Raw genomic sequence first — 22,678 nt, 5'->3', positions numbered from 1 at the left:
ATAGCATGAGAACTAATGGACAAAAGAAGTGCTGTCCATCCACCAATTTACGTGGATTACACGAGTTATCCAAAATCTTTACACATCTCAGACTGCACAGGTGCAGAGAGTGAATTAAGAGACAGAATGGGTGCAGATATGCAGTTGAATAAGTCAGGATTTTGTGATATCAACTCTGCTCTTCCATGTACTATACATGCAGAGGAAATGGCATTGGAGGCAAAGGAAGGGCTGGAAGTAAGAATTAAGTGGTAGGTAGGTGAGTTAATTAATCAAGTTGGGAATGATCAAGATTTAGTCAAAGAGCCTCTGAGAGCATTGTAGAACTTGCCAACTACACTACAATGTGACAGGCATGGAATGAGACTCATTCCTTTAAAATCTACGTCCAGATGGACTTGTAGAAACAAGAATATTGAGTTAAACATCAAAATTAGAAGCAAAAACGAGAGCAGGTCCAACAGTTCACTAATTTAGGTGGTGTTAACATGAAAACTTGGAAAAAACTAAGCACCTTAAAGGCGGCACTGCGTTAAGAATTTAGGGGAGGCAACCGACAGCTGAGGTTTGCGCCATTAGGGATAGACAGAAAAGGATGAAGGGTGGAGAGAAACCTAGCATCAGCATTAGCCTACTCTTTACAAGAGGCACCGAGGGGTCCACAGCTTAACGTCCCATCCGCCAGATGGCATACTCACTCAACTCAAGTGCCCTCCACAAAGCACCTCAAGTAGGGATTGAGATACCCCTGAAAAATATTCAACACCACTGAGATTTGAACCCGGGCCCTCTGAGTGGGAAGCCACTAAGACAGCCGCCACACCATCTCGATCCCCAAGAGGCAGGAGTTAACAAGGAGTAAGTGTATAAATAAGGGTGTAAAGAAAGAAAATATTAGAAAATCTTTGATGTGGAGCTGGCTTTTACATGGCTCCTAAACTAGGGTGCTATAATAGGAGGTCATCATATGAGAAAACAGTGATTTAAATAAATTAGTCAGCAACTGGCCTTGGAAGGGATAAATTTAGGAAAAATTCCTCCAATTTAAACCTTAGGGAGATATTATGGCATACTCGGGAAGCGGAGTGGATCAGTAGTAGGGTGTTAGACCCTCATACCCTCGGGGGTTTGAGACCATAGGATTGAGAATATTTTTCTGGCTATTTTGTCAGAAAATATTTACCTGCGGTTGACAACTTTCACACGCTACACAAAATGACCCCACTACTGGGAGGAAGCAGCTCTCATTAGAAGGCATTGACGGCAAAGATCAAGGAGATTGGTCCGGAATCAACAGCCACAACAGCTTTGGGTGAGAGTGAAGTTCATGGAATCACCAAAGTACTGCGATGGAGAAGGCAACGGGAAACCACGGCATTAATCTACCGAGGAGATGCAGCCCTACACTCAACCTATTTATGACATGATGGCATCCTTCCCGGTAAAATATTCTGGATATAAAATAGTGCCCTAATCAGATCTCCAGGTGGGGACTACTGGGAAGGGTACATCGGTTAGGAAAGATAGCTGCAGGATAGGGACATGGAATGTAAGATCCTTAGGGGTGAGCGGAAAGCTATAGAATGCCAAGAGAGAAATGGAGAGGCTGGGTATAGACAACCTGGGAGTTAACGAGATCAAGTGGAAGGGAGTAGAAGAATACTGGAGCGACAGACATTGAGTCGTATACTCGGGAGATGACCGGAGGATCTTTGAACACTTTCAAAGAAGTGTGATGATCACGATACCAAAGAAGACGAAGACTGAGAACTGTGATGAACAACAAATCTTGAGTCTTGTGTTGCATGCATCAAAAATACTTAAACAAATAATAAGACAAAGGATGGAATGGAATAATGAAGATAACCTATTAAAAAACCAATTTGGTTTTAGGAAGAGCAGAGGAACCAGGAACGCCATACTCTGTCTGAGAATCATAATAGAGAAAAGAATAAATGTGACCAAGCAACTGTAAGTGGTATTTTTGGACTTGAAGAAAGCCTTCGACAATGTGGAATGGAACACGATGTTTGGACTGCTGGAAAAACTTGGAATAAATTACAATAACAGAAAAATAATCTATCAGCTATACAAGAAGCAAGTAGCCACAATGCAAATGAGAGATGGAAGCCATATACCTGTAGAGGATAAAATTAACAAAGGAGTTAGACTAGGATGCAACCTCTCACCTGCATCGTTCAACATGTACCCAGAGGAGGCAATAAGAGAAGCAAAGTGCTTCAGATTAAACAGAATTAGAATCAATGGAGAAGAGATAAACATGCTACACTTTGCCAACGATATTGCAATGATAGTGGAAAACCAGGAGTATTTTCAAAGGTCACTAAACGTATTGGATCAAGTTCTACAAAGATACAACATGAAAATAAACAAGACAAAGACTAAAATCCTAACATGTGGAAGAGATAAGTGGAATAGAGTAGTCACACTGAAAGGACAAAAATTAGAGCAAGTGGATTCCTTCACCTATCTCGGAAGTACTATCACATGGGAGGGAGGAAATACTACAGGCATCAAGCAAAGAATAGCTCAAGCTAAGAGAGAATTCACAATGAAAAGACAACTGCTGTGTTTAAAGAAGATAGAACTACGAACAAGGAAATATTACAAGAAAACGTTCATAAGGAATATGGCACTCTATGGATGAAAAGCATGGACAATCGGAAAAGTAGACCAGAAAAGACTAGAAGCCTTCGACACCTGGTGCTGGAGGAGGATATCTAAGATCAAATGGATGGATAAAATAAGAATTGCAGAAGTGTTAGTAGTATTTAGGGGAGGCGACCGACTGCTGAGGTCATTTGCACCATAGGGGATGGACAGGAAAGGATGAAGGATGGAGAGAAACTCAGCGTCGACATTGGCCTACTCTTTACCAAAGGAGCCAAGGAGTCCGCAGCTTGACGTCCCATCCAACGGACAGCGTACTCACTCAACGTGCCCTCCACAAAGCAGCTCAAGTACGGATCGAGATACCTCTGAAAAATATTCGACACCTCCGGGATTTGAACCCGAGCCCTCTGGGTGGGAAGCCAGTACGATAGCCACCACACCAATCTTGATCCCTGAATGGAAGAAGTATACAGAAGAATAGATTAAGAAGGGACCTTATGGAACACTATAAAGAAAAGAAGAACCGGATGGATTGACCAAGACCTGAGACACAAATGGATTCGTGAAGAATATAATAAAAAGGAAAAATAGAGTAAAAAGTCCCAAGAGGATGGCCAAGGGGTAAATACATGGGACAAATAAAAAAGGAAGTACAATGCAAAAACTACCATGAAGTAAGCCAATTAGCATCAGATAGGGTAGGAATAGAGGCTGCAGTCAACCAATCTTAGGATTGAACAACCAATGATAGCATACTTGTATCTTCCTGCTGAAGGGTACTCAGGATGTACGGAAAGGTGAAATAATGCACAATCACCTTATGTTAAAAGCAAATTCATTTGAACATTGGTGTGCAAGGATTTTTTTCAGATACACTTTCAAGCTCATATGCCATTCCTAGTATCTTCTTGTAACGCCCATGCGCAGATATGAGCCTTACATGGTACTCATGTTTATGAGAATGTTATTCCCAGAGGAGATATGAATGAAAATCCTTCAGCAATGCTATGACTGACAATTTTAAAGTCACCATTTTTTAAATTGAGAGAAAGTCAGTTTTGGCATCTTTCTCATTAATATTTTCTTTTTTGCTGCTGCTATTGTTCATGTTTCATAGCCATAGAAAGTGAGGTCCATGTCACCATGAATTAATATTGCCCAGATTATGGAGCAGAACTCATCTTTAAATTAAATGCACTCCAGCTATTAGTAGGATGCCAGGCTACACAACCCCTTCAAAACTTTATCCTAGAAGGTGAAGATGTCTCTTGTCATATTTCCTCCCCTAGCATTTGTCACCGAAAAGGTCTCAGCAGTCTAGCAGAGCATACATACTGAATGTTTGTCACACTACTGGGCAATATACTAATCAGCTAAGCTTTTCAACCAAATGGGAGGAGAATAAACATCAGTAAGTGCAGAATTGTATGTTTCATTTGTTCAGTATTGGGTATAGTAGTGGGGACATTAAATGAATTGCAGAGGTTAAAGAAGTATTTACAAGAAGAGAAGAGCTATATGGAGTAGTGTGCTTTACATATGCCTTGGAGGCAAAAGGATGAGCATAGATTGGCAGCTTTTGAGATGTGGGCATGGTGGAGAACAGAGAAAATAAGTTGAATAGAGAGAGGAAGACAGTCAAAAAAGTTTCATACATCATGGGCTAGGGGAGGAAGTTGCTAGTAGCAATTGGAAAAAAATAGAGAAAGTGGAGGAAATATTGAATGGTGGAGTTAGATATTGATGATGCAATGGGAGAACATTGAGAATTCAGGGTAAAGGTGGGAAGAGAGTGGCTTTTTTAGACAACATGAAGGCAGGCAGAAGTAACAAAGAAAGATAGGGAAAGTTCTCCGGAGACTTAGAAGCAAAGAGTCATTAGGAATTAATTAAATCCTTCCATTAACCTGTAGAATAGCTTGAATGAAATTGAGTCTAGAATCAATTACATAGCAATTATCAAGCTAGGTGAGCCTGAATATATCTTACAACATTCCAAAATAAAAGAATGGATTACAATGTTGCTTTCCATATTTTTGGGAAAAAAACTATTCCATTCGTGGACTCCATATGTTCCAATGTAAGAGAATATCCTGATGAAGATCTTGTGACACCAGAGGAAGAATTCTCTCTCAACTTCCAGGATCGACTTCCAATTCAAACCCTCTGGCTATTTGCTAAAATATTATTTTCTCACTATAGAAACAACTTGCTTCCTACAATGACCAACAATACTAATTTGAACCAAAATTCCAAGTCTCAATACTGGGACATAACCTAAGCGATCCATAATAAATATAAATTCACACATTACACCAAATGTTGTACATAAGGAGACCTAATACACTGCGGATGGAAATCTGTCAAACCAAGAGAAATGCATTGGCAAAATGTGAAATTATGCGGAGGCATTTGTGAATGAGGATAACTATGCCATTAATGTTTATTCAGTTATTAAAAATTTCATTTAAAAAACTGTTGAGAAACAGTACATTCTAGAACATGCAGACTGCATTAAAAGAAATAATAGTTAAATTTCACATAAATGCATCCCCAAAATAAGCACAGCTACACTCATTTTGATCTATTTGTCTATACATGTCTTCTTGCACAACAAAAAGCATTATTCTTACTTCATGAATCGATATAGCTTGTCAACAGTTGATAAGTAAATAATGCTCATTCATTCCTTACAATCGACAAGCTATTTAATTACACTTAAATAAAATGTAATCCATTGCTTTGTTCCTAAATATTCCAGGATCAAATTTAATTTTCAAAGATTTTTATGAATCTTTAATATTGCTTGCCTTAGGTGGAGATGAAAATAAATAAAATATATATTCAAAGCCAGCAAGCATAAATAGCTAACATAATTGAAAGTGAATAATTAACATTTCAATGTGTTCGAATTCAAACAGTTACCAAATCAGCAGAAAACATTTATCATCCAGGAGTGAGAAGGGAAATAACAAGGGGGGATTCTGGCAAAAAAAATTTAATGAAAATATGAATATGCTTGAAATACAAGTTACAAACTATAATAATAACGTCCAAATAATAGATAACAGTTTCAATTTCTTCAATACTATCAAGACGATAGGAAATGGTCTACCTGCATCAGATATTCTCTTACAGCTAATTAATGCTGAGGTCACTGATTCAGATTTCAGTTCTGAGCTCATCCAACAGAATGAGATTAACATGAGTGTATTTTACACAGACAGCAATGCACAAGCAACAGTCTAGTGCAAATCAATACTATAAAAAGTCATGACAATGAAATGTATTTGTAAGTTCAATAAAAAACCAGGATTCACTGGGAAAAAATATTGTACAATGTGGTAAAAAAGGTGTCACAAGTAAAAATATTCTGTACATTTTTTATCTCAAATTTTTTTCCAATACTCACATTCATTTAACAATCAGGTCCTTCATGGAGGCAAGGAATACTATATACTTTTCAAGTTATGCTATTTTCAAAAGATTGAAAAGGCACCAGATTTCCTATTTAATACTCCCCCTAAACAGAAGAGACAACAATTTCACATTAACCCTTAGCAAATCTATTCAATTCAATACTTTACAAATCACTTCATTTTTAAAAATATATGGATAGATGTCACACTGAGGAAGCCATTTGCATTCAGTCACACTAACAGTAGAAACAGTGTAATAAATTACTTGAATAGTTTACATGTCAATATACACGAAACATCTCATATACGAGGTTTTTTTTTGCAGCTAACACATCAAATAAATTATTTATACACAGCTTCAAATTGCTATTCGAAAAAATTTATAATGTGCAAACAATCGTACCAGTAAAGATCATTGACAAAACTTTAATATTACTGTCACAAGTATAAATTTTTTCAAAGTACTTCAATGCATGTTAGGTGAAACTTGCAATCAACAATTCATCAAAGACTGAAAAAGCCCACGCATCGTATCAACTCTTCTGAACCACACTAGCCGGTGAAATATCCATAAAAATAAAAAGTTCCTCAGTAGTTATAAAACGTAATTCAGTCTGGTTGAAATTAGGATAAGGATGAACCACAATTGTTCAGTCACAGAAACCTTTGCATTTGGTAATAAATAAAATTGAACATTTTACTGTTTCAAACAAACAGGTCAACTATGGGTAGAACTTGGTAGTGCTGGTAGCTTCATGTTTTTATCATGTACACTAAGAATATATAAACTACTCTATAAATGACTATATGCTTCCTCTTGACTATCATGGAAAGCAAAAAAAGTTACATAAAAGGCATATCAGAATGGTATTGCAACACTTTATTCCAAAACCGTCTCTTGCTCCTGTGTCATGTTGTATGCAGTCAATATTCTAATGAGTACAGGATGGGTCAACCGAATATCAACCTTTTTACCTCTAGACCACCACTACCAAATCAGCCCATATGAATAGCAAAGATATGTTTTGAACATATTTAATTACTCATTACACCTTAAATTAAAAGAGTATTTCATAACTAAACTCGTAAGCATGACGCGTCGGATTGGACGAAGCGGGGAAAAGTTGCATGGGCTGGGGTGAGGTGTGATGCCACATAGGAGAGCACACCAATGTCACATGTTGACAGGGAACATAAAGGCATAGAGGAATTCTGTACTCTAAAAGGAGCAAAATTCAGCCATTCAGCTAACAAGAGTTTTTTCACTAACTTAATAGCTTGCACAACATTAAAAAAGGACAGGTCAAACGAAAAATTATTGGAAGGGGAGAGGTTTTTTAACTCTGTAATGAATAGTGACCTAAAGTGAGGGATAGATTGGCATGGGAAATAATAGAATGCAGAAGAAGTTTAATAAGAAATATTTTTTTCGTCCATGGTCATGGACCTATGAAGTTTTGTAGGTCTGAATCCTATTGAGTCAACTAGGACATTGGAATACAATCAATGCAGAAATTGACATCAGCAATAAGATGAAAATAGTAATATATCAATATAAACTGTACTGTTGATTCTTGTTTGAAATGAAAACGGCAATTCAATTTTGCTCCCTTGATTGCACTAGTTTTAGTAATGTAATTCTTTTAATTTGATGCACGAGTTTTCAATCGCATCACAAATATTGCATCAAAATCAGATAAAAATTGTTTGGTGACAAGGAATCTGAGACGCTAGACTATGAACTTCACTATACGGCATTAAATCCAAAGTATAACTCCACAGTTTTTTTTTTCAGATCCATTTATGTAACACACATTAGAATATAGACTTTATGACATTCCTTCATCTTGGAATCCATAAGATTATTATTTTGTCTTCTCCTAAAAAAATTCACAAAAATGTTGTGACTTAAATAAACTTGCAGACTAGTTCATAATAATAAAACAAGTATTCTTGCCTTTTGGTTAATAGTCATCCCCCCAATAAGATTGCTAACCTCGAGGGAATCAAAGGCTGTTTATGGCCACACAAGTCTTCAAAACTGAAGAGCAAATACGACATTTAATGGTTTAAAAAGTCACATAGATATATCTTTCCATTTTTCACAACAATATAATTAACAGCAATTTTTACTTTGTGAAACACATGTAGAGTTGCATGTCATCGGCATTTGAGTCATTTTGGCACAATATCTTCAACCGAGGCACAGAGCTAAGTCCTCATTGTATTTGAAAATACATGCTCAATAGTTCACCACCCAAATAAAAGCTTGATTTTTTTGATGATTTACGCACCAATGCTTGGATTCCCAGACTCTCCAGTCGCATAGAGAAATTGAACACACTGGGATATTTCCATCAGTTTCAAGTGCTTACGTCATATAAATTCCATCTAAACCAGGAAAGTAATAGTTGACCACTGGGCTGCTTAGGAGATAGAAAACAATTTTTGAGTGATTCCATCATCTGCCGTGAAAAATGACATCTCACTGGCTTCAGCTTAAATACAATTCATAATATGATTATTGAACACAGGTAAATAAATGTATTACATAGATACATGTCAAGAAAAAAGCTTTTGTTTCAAATAAATTCCTTTCCAAAATTCGTTTCATCATAATATTGTCATGCACTGGACAGATATTTCAAATAGATATTGATTAACTTAGAAAATTCAATGATATTTTTTATTAATTAACGGCCCAAAAGAGGGGGAAATCATGGGCGCGTACAATTCAAATCCAAATGGCTTCAGATGGTGGACCAAGTTCAGTGCACTAGGAGAGAAATGAAAAGCTCAAGTCATCAGTTCTAGTTACAGCACCAAACGACACAATAAATCTTATAAAAATGAAAGCTCTGTGCCTCAGGCATCAAAACAAAAAACTGTACATTCAAACACTCCCATGGCAGTCACCGATTACAACATCACAATCAACAACAAATCCTTTCAAAATACAAGTTCATCATTTTTTCCTCTTAAAAAACCTCTCTCTTTTATGGAGACCACAACGATGCATGAGGGCGGTGATGACCCCCACCAATCACAAATTTCAGTGATGCTCAACTTTTCTCCGCTTCTTCTTCTTGTGCTCTGAGGTCAGCGACTCCTGGCCGCTGTCCTCCTCATCCCTCGGATCGTGTCTCCTAATGACTCCACCCCCTGAAGCCAAACTTTTGAGCACCTCTCCCCCTGGGCCCCCATCCTCAACAACCCCACCCATCTCGCCATTGTCCAAGACAATGGTGCATGGCAGATCCAAGATGCCCGTTGCCGAGTTGGTCGAGGATGATGCGGGGGAGGAGGAGGACGAAGAGGAGTGCGAGGATGAAGGCGCCCTCTTCCGGTGGCGGCCCGAGTGCTTCAGCCCCTCGGCCCCAGTGCTCCCTCCCTCTCCCTCTTCATCTGACGAAGGGTGATGAGAGGAGACGTCGGCCTCTGATGAGGACGAGGAAGACGAGGATGTGGAATTCGAAGAATCGGATGCTACACCAGTCGACTGGCTGATGTCCACGTGGTCGGCAAGTGCAGCTAGGGAGGGTTCCTTCACCTTGAATGGGCAAACACGTGCGTTTGCAGCTGTTATTTAAGTGGGAGAGGGTGGATGAGGAAAATGGCCCAACCACCCCTCCGGAAGATGATTAAACTTTACAAGGAGGAGCGAGAGGGATGTACAAATTGAACTATCTCTCATGGAACACACATAATAAAAACACAAATACTTTACAAAAGATAAAGAAAACTGTCAAAGCATATGCACATAGAAATACAGAACATAGCTTACCTTGGAGTAAGACACATTCGAAAGAAAATTAGTCTAATTAATATTCAAATAAGTGACGAACAAATAATTAATTCTGTGAGCATAACGTGTCTTAACACTCCCTGCCACACGTCCTTGTCGTGGCTAGCGGGATATTATGCAAAAATATTTGTTTATTTTTTAAAATCCACATGTGCAGATAGACAGTGTCAGGTGGCACACAAGTCCCAAGTAATCACAAGAGATAATAGGTAAAAATCAGTCAGTAAAACAAAAGTACACTTAAAGGTAACTTCCAAACACAAATCTCTAGCACAAAACAAGAAAGACCCCATCTCATTAACATCAATCAATCAGCAACAAAAAAAAAAGATAAATTAAAAAAAATTAAGCTTTTACATATAATTTTACACCACACATAAATCAAATTATTACATACATTCCTTACATCTTTTCTTAAAAGTATGCACTCTGTTATGAAAGGGCTCGAATATGTTTGCAGTTAGGGTGTTCCAATCAACTTTTGTTTTATTTAGAAAAGAAATTTTTTTTTTCGTTCTTTGTGCCCGGCAATTTACCTTGAATTTGTGGTCATTTCTCCCTATAAAATTTGGGTTCCCCAGAAAAAAATGCAATACTAGCCAGCAACTTTTTCCTTTAAGCAGTTAATGCATGTAATCTGATAGTGACAAGTCATTTAAATGTTAACACCCTATTCTGTGAATTTGAAAGCTATAATTATAAGGTTCTTCCAAATTGTATTGCATGAAAGGTTTAGAATGTTTCCACAAAATAGACCATTGTGGAGTTTTGTTTTTCGGATCTGCTGTGTGGGATCTACATTCGCATTTTCTCTACAGCTCCACAATTTAGAAGAGTAGTAAAGAAAATACTTTGATATTCCACACAAAATAAAGTTATAGGAGACTGGTTTTGATACAGAATGTTGTCATTATATGCATCTAAACAAGTCGCGAATAAATTTATTTTGCATGAAATCGCAATATATTTTCTTTCCTTTTTATCATGATGGAGTTGCAAATAATAACACCATCCCCCATTACATCCATTAGAGGATGAAATGTTTGAGCAAACAGCAGGGGCTCATTATGAAAGATACTACCGTTCTAAATCAATGATAATCTCAAATTCTTTGCAGATCTCCAAGCAGAAGTTATAGAAATATCAAACAAGGGCAGTAAATTAGAACAGCAAGGTGGAATTAGTAACACTAAAATCACTAGTATGCCATCAAATTGTAAAGATCATGCAAATAAGTAACAAAGTGACTGATATCAACATATAAGCAATAGCTGCTGAAAGCTTTATGCGGCTGGGGTGATAACACCACAGATGTGAACTGGGAACTTCATTAATTCATCAGTCTTACATGCCATAAGTGCTACGGTCTTGAATTGTAGAAGAGGTAAAAATGAATACAAGAACATATCAGGTTGACAGCATATCTCCGTGACTCTATCATTACTGTATGAGCTGATAATGTAGTACGGTGTTATGGGTTAACCTACCCTTCCTAAAACCAAACTGATATTCAATGAGATAATGGTAAGATGCAGCTGCTTTTACTACATTATATATTCGTGTGGATAGGGACTAATATTGGCCTGATCAACTCTTACAATGAAAATCTCTCCTCACAAATACTAGACACAGTCCAAAAATTCTCTTTCTCCTTACTTTTCCAGTCCAAAATAAATTCCCAGACTTTTTTCCTTGATTGCTAGGATTTTCTTGGCCAATGGGTACCATGATAATGGCATCAAAAGACCAAATAACCAATAAATTACACATTCATATATAATGTTCCAAGACATAAAGACCTGATTACAGGGTTTTGCCACTGTTGCAAAACCTATACCTATGGTGAATGCTTCCAACAGGACCCCTTATGGGCCACTGCTATTTTAAGGAACTGAAATTATTGACCCTACTATGCATAAACATCCTTCACTGCTCCTTACTTGTAAAAAAAGAATTGATGTTTGTTTTCATTTAATTCCACAGTGCAATGTCACTTGACACAACACGGAATGGAGAATGTGCACCCAAGAAATCAACCCCTAAAAATTGATTCAAAGAGAGGACCTCATATAACACAAGTCTCACTACTTAAAGACAAACAAACGGCCCATGAGCATTATTTTCCACTGCGACTCCTTTTAAGCTTGAACTTGAGAAGCCACTGCTCCTCAAATATTTCTTATGCACATTAGGGATGTAAGATGTACACATTGTAAGACAGAAAAAGACAAATCGTGATTAGACTTATGCCCCTTGTGTAACAGTGTGCTCCACATAGGAATGTTTTTCATTTATTCTCTACATTATTGTGGACAAATGTTCCATTATCTACCTGATCAACAGAAAGTTATCATGATTATTATAAAAGTTTCAAAGTTTTTGGATGATTAAGAAATGAATCATGTTGAATGATTATTTATACTGCAACACCTCAAGAGCAAATACATTGCTGCCCAGTGAACACTAGTGATAATCTAGCAACCAAGTACAAGTGCAGTAATAATATTCATTTAGGAATCTTTGGCAGCATAAAAGCCTCCTTCCGAATTTGCAATACAAGTCTTGAGGAGTTAGATTGGAAGAAACTTATGATCACATCGAAGACTTCTTTTTGGGTCAAAATTTCACAATTCTGCAAAATTACACACTGCCACCAACACACTCTTACCTTCAGAACACGATACCACTTGCGGGAGAGTTTGGGACGCCCCCTAACAGTCTTATGCCAGACTACAGGGAAGTTTGTACGACTGCAGAAATTCTGCGTTACCGCAATCGTAGCATCTAGGTTGAGGACCACATGCCACCAACCACCAGGAACAAACACGGTTTCACCCGGCTTCTGCAATATCTCTAACTGCAAAATGAATACAATAAAAGATTGTTGTTGTACAGGCAAAATTATCATAAAAACTATAAAATAAAAAAGGATATTTCACATTCACCAGAATGCAACAGTGATAATATGAAATATAATTATCAAAAATCGGGGTATTAATAATGGCAGAACAATTTTACTCCAAAAATTATTTTAAAGAGTAGTACAAATAACAAATTAATTTGTCCAGCAGACACAGTGTAGAGTATTGAGAATAAATGACAGTTGTATAGGACATCAATGGGATACAGATCACTAAGTTTTACATAAATATTCATTTACACTACAATTATACTCATCAACAAGATGTATGCAAATAGAGTCTTCTAGATTAGCAAATTTTTTGTTTTATTTTTCAAATGTTTAGGCAGATTTTTAAACGTAAGTCAAAATGTAACAGTATAAACTAGTGAATAAATGATATCAGATCAGAAACTGCACTTCTTCCAAAATGACAAAAATGATTACGTTTGTGACATTCCACTAATAATATTTTGCTCCAACTAGCTTAGATGTAGGGCATCATTTCCAGGGGGCCAATCAGTTCCACTGCTATATCATGTGAAAACATTTTCACAGGGATATAGATATATGGAAATCGGATAGAAACACACATGAAAGGACAAACACAAGGTTAATGGGGAAGATAAATGCAGACACCAAGGAAAAAAAGATTTCCTTGACCGGGACTTGAACCATGGACCTTTTGACTTGCTGGGCCAATGCTCTACCATTTAAGCATTCAAGAAAACAATCTATCTTTCCTCTGTCTTGAATATATCTACATTTGTGAGAATAATACCTTAAGCACAGTTACAAAACAGAAGCTTGGTTGAGGAAGAGTAAGTGGAGTACCTCAAAGCTCAGTTCTAGGTCCACTTTTATTTATTATGTTCATAAATGACCTCTCCACTTATTTACCAAATAGTGGGGTAATATTATATGCTAATGATATGTCTAGATTAAGGATGGGAGAGAACTTTACAGATATTAACACCTCTGCTCATCGTACTCTAAATAAACAAGTCTAACTGGTGTAGGTCAAACAACTTGCTACTGAATGAGAATAAAACATGTTTTCTAAAATACCATAATAAAATTAATCCACCTACTTTAAGTCCTTTTCTTAGAGCAGATTCACATGAACCTATTAACCAGTCCAGTTCCACAAAATTTGTGGAATTATCTCTCAATGAAAACCTTGACTGGTATTCTAATGTTGATGAAATAATCAATAAAATGGCCACTGGGACATACATGATCAAGAAACTTACCTCAACTACCTCACTTTGAGACTTTGAAACTGGTATACAATGCCAAAATTCATTCCTACTTAACCTATGGAGTTGTCTTCTGGGGGAGCTCTAAGTGCAGCAATGAAGACATTTTCCATGCAAAAAAAGGTCTGTAAAAGCAATGGTGAATGCTCCCATGAAGACCCCAGGAAGACCACTATTTAAGCAACCTAATTTAATGACCCTGCTATGCATACACATCCTTCATTGCTCATTACTTGTGAGAAAGACTCGATGTTTGTTTTTACCAAATTCCTCCGTGCATGATCACTTGACACGTGGAAGGGAGAATGTGCACCTCAAAAATCAATCACAGACTATATCGAAGAAAGGCCCACATCATGCAGCCTCAATGATTTATAAGAAACTGCCAATGAACATAAAAAATAAGTCTACTGTGACTGCCTTTAAAATTGAAGTCAAGAAGTTACCCCTTAAGTGTTACCACAGTATTGATGAATTCTTAGATGCCAAATTCTAATAAGAATGATGTTTTCTGTGTGATTTTATGTTCCGTTTAGTAATGTTTTTGCGTACAAATTACTATTTAATTTCTTTTCCTTGCCCTGTTGACCATGTTCTACTTCATTTACTTTACAAACAGAACAGTTAAGTTATTATTATAAGCTTATGCACTTTATGGAATCCAGGCCCTCCTTTAAGTAATCTACCCCAAGAACTACCACACCTCCCTCTGAATAAACAATAAGGTTATTTAAACCAACAACAATACACATATTCCAACCTAATTTAGGCATGAGTTTTCAACTAAAAAAGCTTTGTTGTTGCCAATTGGCTACATTCATACTTTAAAGGATAAGAATATAAAGTATTTCTTTGCAAAAATGTTTTATGACTTCATTCTTACACAAACAAAGATTAATGGCAAACAATTTTAGTGCTTGTTTTCATGACTCACCGGCCTGCAGGATTCCGGCCAGGATGGCAACTGAGTTCTTGGGTAAACCACCTTAAACCATGTGATGGCCTCATCCTGCTGTTTCCCACCCTCACCGGATGTGACCTTTATCAGCTCCTTTGGCGTGTGTGTAGGGAACAAACACCATCTAAAAGAAACATTAATTATTCCAAGTATAATCACATATCATTAAGTCTCATGCTATACAAGGGTAAGTCAATAAATAAATTGCAAAACTCGATAAAGGATTTAATAATCAAAGCAGTAATTTCCTGAAATTTTTATCTCTTTTTTTACACATTCACCCCGTGCATTCAGACACTTATGCCATCTCTTTGCAAGTCCTTGATAGCCAGCAGCAAAGAAGTCTTTTGTTTGCTGTCACAGTCAAGGAGTAACCTCAACGGCAACATCATTTTCAAAATGTCGGCCACCCAAGTAATTTTTTATAGCAGCCTGAACAGGTGACAATCATTGACTAAGGGCTAAGTTGGGGCTATAAAGTGAATGTTTCAAGCATTGCAATTTTAATGCTCATGACAGCTCCTGCGTTTGTCTCTGATTGATATATACGACTTATTTATTATCGACTTACCCTCCTAAAAAAATGACAAAAGGAGTAACTAATGGCTAAGTTAATTGTAATAGGTCAAAATTTTCACAAGCTCACAGAGAAGTATGTGAGGGGGGAGAGGAATAAATTTTGACTCTGTCGAGAATATCAGCGAAGAGAGAAACGCTGATGAAACTTTGGAACGCAAATACCTATCACCAAAACAAAGTATACACAAATAGGCTCCCATCTACTCACCTCCTCCCCTTACCAAACAATTTTTATAGATTGCCTGCCACATTGATTTAATTTCTTCACCCACCATCCTTACTACATATGTATACCTTCTTTTCAACTGCATGATTTCCAGTACAAATTGACCTCCACCTATGTGCCGTACCCATCAAAATTTGTTATTTTTTACCCACTTTGTACAAAACTCATCTTCACATCTAATGATTACCATGCTATACATCTCTGCCTCCCTGCTCGGTCTCACTACAGACCTCCATGTGCAAACATAGAGCCGAAACTGCATGTCTCCACTGGAATGATTTTCCATCGTGAAAATAACTACCATAGCTTTGGAGCGAGTTAGCACTAAAGCGTAAAAAAAAACCAAAAGGAAGCTTCAATACATCAAGAATGAGATGGTAAAGAAAACGATGGCAAAATACAATTAGTGAAGTGGCATTCATGGTGTTTACTTGTAATGTGATGACTTCTTAAGGGGAAAAAATGTCGAAGTGGACAAACAGAACAAAGGATAAAAGACAAAATTGCCAGGGCAAAATTCTATGAAAGACAAGCTTAAGAAAGTCTCATATTGTGTTGCAATGCTACCTGGGATATCGATAACTAAAGTCTCTATTAGTCTAGAATTAAGGAAATCGTTGCATTTCAAGAAAACCCAAAGCCATGAAGTTGAACATGATGCGAAGGGCTAAAAACAATTCTTGTCACAGATGATTAATGACAAAAATGATGAAAATAATAAAATGACAAAAATATCTAAACTCATAAGACATTAACCATGAACCAAGGAAAATCAAATCATGAGTAATCAATATATATTAAGAGATTTCAAACAATATCAATGCATTCACTAAATTTGCAACCCCGCCCTAAGTTTGAAATAGATATTTTGCATGTGAAACTTAATATACACGAGAAATATATTTTCAGTCAATAATTATGATACCATTCTTGGACAAACCTGGGATAGCCAAGGTGATGGAGATCATCTTATATTACAGAACAGTGGACTCAGGAAAATTTGAGTAGCTGGAGTACAAAGGGGAGACGGCACTGCAACAACCAATACCTTGGTACTAGTGAAGAGAATTGACAATGAAATGGGGATGAATTTAAAATTTAAGTCGATGTTCTGCTCCCATGGGGAGATTGAGAAAAGAGAGGAAGCGAAGGTTGTTTTTACAGACTGCAACTAAGAGTTAATGGAAAAAGGGGAAAGAAAGTTTCAAAAGATTGGGTAGAAAGAAAGCATATATGAATCTTAGAAGCTTAGGGACCAGTGGCAGGGAATGATGGGGTTCACAGAAACGTTTATGCAACAGCACAGAGGCTTGAGGATGGTGAACTTCAAGCAGAATCTTTGAAAAACTGAATGCATGAGAAAAACAATTATTAAATAAATTCAGATCCGCATGTTTCAGCACCAATGTCTCGCAAATTATTCCTAATCCTACATACACTGGTCGCTTGGATCATGCATATAAAATTCGGGAAATAGATGCCAGAACTAGCCGACTCAAGGACTCCTTCTTCCCACGGACAATAAGGGATTGCAACTGCAGGGTTATAGATAGCAAAAATTCCACTTACCACCCTCAGCGTCTAAAAAATAATTAAATGCATGCTCTTCCACTAACCTTATGTGTTTTGCTATAATAACCCATTCTTTCCGAATGACCTCATTCATGTTCTGTTCATTTCTTTTTTAAGTCTCCCTTTCAATTCCTCGTCCCTCTCGGGAGGGGGGGGGGAATTCCTGCTACCTGCAACGTTGGGTCGCATTCCCTGCCCGCGGGGGGTAGAGTGTTTTGTGGTGCATGTTCATGCGGTAGTGGTGTTTCACATTCTTGCTTGTTGTGTCCAGGCTTGCATGTTGCAGGATGGCTTTCGTGCTGCATCCTGGGGTGCAGTTTTTTGTGGTTTTGCGGTATATGTGTTTGCATGAGTGTTGGATGAAGGGATTTTTGCATGAGTGTGTGTGCTGCTGTGGGTGTAATTTTCCACGTTGTTGTTTTGCATGTGGTATTGTTCCTTTTTACGGTTGGTGACCTAACACCCCCTGCCACACGCCCTTGCGGCGGCTTGCGGGGTATTATGTAGATGTAGAAATCAAACCTTTATCATCAAATGTGGAACAATCATGAAGGAATATACCGCATTTCTGAGTGAATTGGAAATTCAGTGCTATAGATACAGAAGGAGAATCAATATAAATAAAACAAGGGTAATGTGATTTTCCAGAAAGAATAAGGCTGAGCTAAACATTAAAATACGAGGTCAAAAACTAGAACAGGTAGAACAGTTTACGTATCTTAGAAGTGTTTTGGACCAACATGGTCAAAGTAGTAGGGACGCAAGGAGAAGAATTGCGCTAGGCAAAGATGCTTTCACAAGGAGGAGGGAATTGATGACAGGGATGAAGGGAGGGAATTGATTAAGGATGTTAAGAAAAGACTGGTAAAAACTTTGATATGGAGCGTGGTTGTGTACCGCGTGGAAACATGGTCATTAAAACAGGATGATAGGCATGGATCGGATGCTTTTGAAATGTGGGCGTGGAGAAGAATGGGGAAGGTGAAATGGACAGAGAAAAAACCAAATGAGGAAGTACTTGGTATTGTGGGCGAAGAGATGGGTTTGTTGGGAGCAATCCTATGGAGGTAGGAAAAGTGGCTGAAGGGGGTATTGACCGGCAGCGGGATGTTGAAGACTGTAATTCAGGGGAGAATGTTAGGCAAACGAGGAAAGGGAGAGAACAGGATAGGGATCTTGGACGGGATGAAGGGAGGAAGAAAGTACTCAGAGATGAAGAGGGACTTGATGTAGAGTAGGTTGCTGGATTGTGTTTTGTTAGGAGTCACAAAATATTTATTGGGTAGTTGTGTCCATCCAAATGCTACCTTAACCGGTAGATTACTTTTTATAATAATTTATAAAATTAATTACATTGTATTGATATGACTTACTGTAGACTCAAGCAAATGATGGAGCATGACTATTTTTAATAGAATAAAATTAAACAATAAATAGTTACCCTAAAAATGAACCCCCCTATATGTTTCAATGCAAACTAAATGTGCACATGACTGTTATATAACCCATTTTACTCAATAAAAGAGTATAGAAAGAAAGAAAACACAGCAATTCCACATTTACACTTTATTCAGACGACCATGGTTTCACCACTGCGTGGCATCTTCAGGTGAAGGCATACATAGTAGAGGGCGGGTATATATACACAGTCAGGGAGGGGGGGGTGGATTGGGGAGAACGGAGGAGGGAGGGGGGGGAGGAGTCTGGGTAATGGGCATGAGTGGGAGAGGTCTTAGGCCAATCAGCGGGGGTTTGAAGGCTTTGCGAGGTTAAGGGGGAATGGTTTGTTAATGGGAGGCATAAGAGAGGGGAACGGGAAGGGTACAAAATCTCATTGACCAGGTGGGTTTCTTTAGAATTCTTGCGGGTGATTATTTCCAACTCTTCCAGTGCATCTAACCTTGGACCTTTTTTCTCTATGTGTAAGATGTAGGGGATAAATTTACTGTGGTGTTTGTGTATTGGTAGATGATTTGCGAATTGGGATATGTGTTTGTTGTTTGTGAAACAAGCTAAGTGTTCTTTGGTTCTGATGTCACAGACCAGACAGATGTCTGGTTCTGATGTCACTGATGTCTACAGTCATCGCAGCGATGACTGTAATGCAATATATATTGGACAGACTGGGAGAACATTCAACATCAGAACCAAAGAACACTTAGCTTGTTTCACAAACAACAAACACATATCCCAATTCGCAAATCATCTACCAATACACAAACACCACAGTAAATTTATCCCCTACATCTTACACATAGAGAAAAAAGGTCCAAGGTTAGATGCACTGGAAGAGTTGGAAATAATCACCCGCAAGAATTCTAAAGAAACCCACCTGGTCAATGAGATTTTGTACCCTTCCCGTTCCCCTCTCTTATGCCTCCCATTAACAAACCATTCCCCCTTAACCTCGCAAAGCCTTCAAACCCCCGCTGATTGGCCTAAGACCTCTCCCACTCATGCCCATTACCCAGACTCCTCCCCCCCCTCCCTCCTCCGTTCTCCCCAATCCACCCCCCCTCCCTGACTGTGTATATATACCCGCCCTCTACTATGTATGCCTTCACCTGAAGATGCCACGCAGTGGTGAAACCATGGTCGTCTGAATAAAGTGTAAATGTGGAATTGCTGTGTTTTCTTTCTTTCTATACGATGGAAAAATTCCACAGAGTAACGGCTAAAACAGTCTCTTATATCAATAAAAGAGACTTTGGATTAAAAAAATGCCATCATCGTTGCCCATGGTATATGAATTGTGGATATGTACAAATATTCTAAGAATGCCTGTAGAAACACGTGTGTCCTCCTATTAATTATCGTACCTCTTGTGCCCAGAGACCAAAGCATTCCAGGCACTGGTTCCAAGGGGGTCAATGTGAATTCCTGTTCCACTCCTTGAAGGACCCATAACAAACCAGCGATATGGAGGCCGCCGGCCTTCTCCGGCATGCTGGAACAGATCATCTTGAAAATATTTGGGTATGTCGTAATCTTCCAGGAGGCGTTTTCTCCTAGGATGCTGAAAAAAAGAGCAGTGGAGAGAAAACACATTAAGTTCAGTTCTTGAAGAGGTATTTCTTTCATTTCCCATTAACATGATTTTAGTATTTGCAAACATTTACAGTTTCATCAGCACCCATTAGTAAATTTCGGACAAATCACCAAAAGTATACACAACAGTAATTTGTGGGCTTTCATTTTTGCCATGACATGACAAAGAATTGCAAAATTTATGGCTGCATGCTACAACTGCTTCATGTATATAAGCACGATTCAAAAAACAACTTGGTGTTTGAATATGCCAAATAATCAATTGCAAGTATAATTGAAAATTATTAGGTTGTATTCAACAACATTTATTTTCTTTTTTTCACGAATTTTATTTATTGTGATACATAACATTTCCTTTAGGTTATTCTCGTGAGCACATCAACAATCTTATTTAATTCCAATTGATTCATGATATAAATTATTGCAATCACTGTACTTGGGCACCTTTAATGTTAAATTCGGGTATACTACTGCTTAAAGTAAACTTTTTCCCATATTAACGATAGATTCTAGTTCAAATAAAAGTAGGCAGGCTAATTACACTTGCAGCATATGAATCCCAGTGGTAACGCTGTAAAATTCCTGTTCCCAGCAGTAACATCACCACCAATTTTAAACCATGTAATTACAAACTTGAGTATTATCTAGTAGCTCACGGTTTTAAATTTCACCAGCATCCCATCGATCCTGACATTGATTTTCCCAGAGAGAGAGTAAATGCACATAACTCTACATTATTTCAGTTTTTCCTTTGGCAATGTAAAAACATGAGCCTGATCAAGTACATGGGTCTTCAAAGTGAAGGAATTCCTTTTATTCTTGTCATGATGCTTTACTTAATCGAATTGTTCGATGAAACTTTATCAAATTTAATATTTTAGTATTTTTTAAAAGCAAATTCAATTTTACGTTTCCATTGTGAATTTTAACTCGGTTCTCTCAATATCAGAGAATGGAAAGAATAAAAATATTCTGAATGTGAAAATCACACCTCGATATTTGTATCACTATGCGTGTGGCTTTCATTTTGATAATGTGTCAGAAGGAAAACGAAACTAATATTTTCATCACATAATATGGGAGAGAAATTGGTAAACACGGCATAAATTAGACGATAAAAATGTTGAAGAGTTCAATGAGTATACCAATGAACGAAAACCGATTTCCATATGGTAAATTGCATTTTCGTTTCTAGTCATCCAAAGTATTTAGTACTAACTACAACAAAACCTCTAGTAACATAATATTTACCTCCCCAAAGCTGCTGTCGAAAATATACAATGGGCTATCATCTAGTGATGTCATCATATATTGGATATAATACTTCATTTTCATTTTAACACTATAGCCTTCATTATCTTCTCCACATTTGAACTTCTGGTTTCGATATTTCTTCGCCAGCCTCTAAATAAGGAGTTTATTTGCATTGCATTATATTCTGTAAATTAAAACTCTTAAACGCAATATGTATTTTCCAACTCACTTCAAGCGTCCACTTGCTTTTCGCTCTCCAATTTTCCTGTACACCACATATCACCACGGGTTTATAAATTTTCTCATATTTTTCGATAAAATCCCGTTGGGAGCATTTGTCTACGTGAATTCTTTCCACATTGTCATGGACTACCGAGAAGAGGTCGAACTGATTGGCATAACCTAGTTCGACCCAAGCTCCCTTCTCGTTTAGTTCTATTGTTCAGCATTCAATTGAGAATTTAACAAATTACACAATTGTGAATAGTTCAAATTGAAATCATTGAAAGAAATACACTCCCACTTACCTGGCCTAGCTTTCCGTTTTAATTCCCTAATCCTCTTACGAGCTCTATGATCCATACCTCATTATATATACGAAAACAAACAACCGAATAAAAGCTGCCAATAGAATTTAAACACGAATCCAAATCAAACATCGACATATAAAACTTTCATTGGAAATAATCCCCGCGATCACCACCACTACAAAGGGTGACGAACTTGCGAATCGAACCCAGAGCCATCTAGTGTAATGGGTCGTAATGATTTTGAAAATCTTGGGGAACCCGGCTAACATTTAGCTAAATATCATCACTTAAGGTTAACATTAATTTGTTCGTTATGCGATAACTCTACCGAAAAACAGGGCGAATTCACATCGCGTCGCCACTGATAAACAAAAATAGATATTGAAACATGAGACCCCCAAAAATTAATCTCGCCGATGATAAGCAGCTGTTCATAAAACTTAAGAATGACCTGGACTGGAATGAATGATTCAATCTAGAGATGAGAAAAAAATA

At 37.6% G+C, this 22,678-nt stretch overlaps 1 protein-coding gene across 1 annotated transcript; it reads right to left on the bottom strand.

Annotated features, from left to right (window-relative positions):
- Window positions 1–5,622: 5,622 nt before the first annotated feature.
- Window positions 5,623–22,524, bottom strand: JMJD6 (Bifunctional arginine demethylase and lysyl-hydroxylase PSR). The gene is made up of 7 exons (XM_071589125.1): window positions 22,181–22,524; window positions 21,883–22,088; window positions 21,651–21,803; window positions 20,171–20,367; window positions 14,951–15,098; window positions 12,527–12,715; window positions 5,623–9,603 (listed from the first exon to the last, which is right to left on the bottom strand). The coding sequence occupies exons 1-7, from the start codon at window positions 22,233–22,235 to the stop codon at window positions 9,106–9,108; spliced, it is 1,446 nt and encodes a 481-aa protein (XP_071445226.1). The 5' UTR covers window positions 22,236–22,524; the 3' UTR covers window positions 5,623–9,105.
- Window positions 22,525–22,678: the final 154 nt, after the last annotated feature.

The sequence above is a fragment of the Hetaerina americana genome, unplaced genomic scaffold, assembly GCF_022747635.1.
Source record: "Hetaerina americana unplaced genomic scaffold, ioHetAmer1.1.p SCAF_33, whole genome shotgun sequence".
Classification (NCBI taxonomy): Eukaryota; Metazoa; Arthropoda; class Insecta; order Odonata; family Calopterygidae; genus Hetaerina; species Hetaerina americana.
The sequence above is the reverse complement of the archived record's forward strand: the minus strand, read 5'-3'. Positions and strand labels throughout refer to the sequence as shown.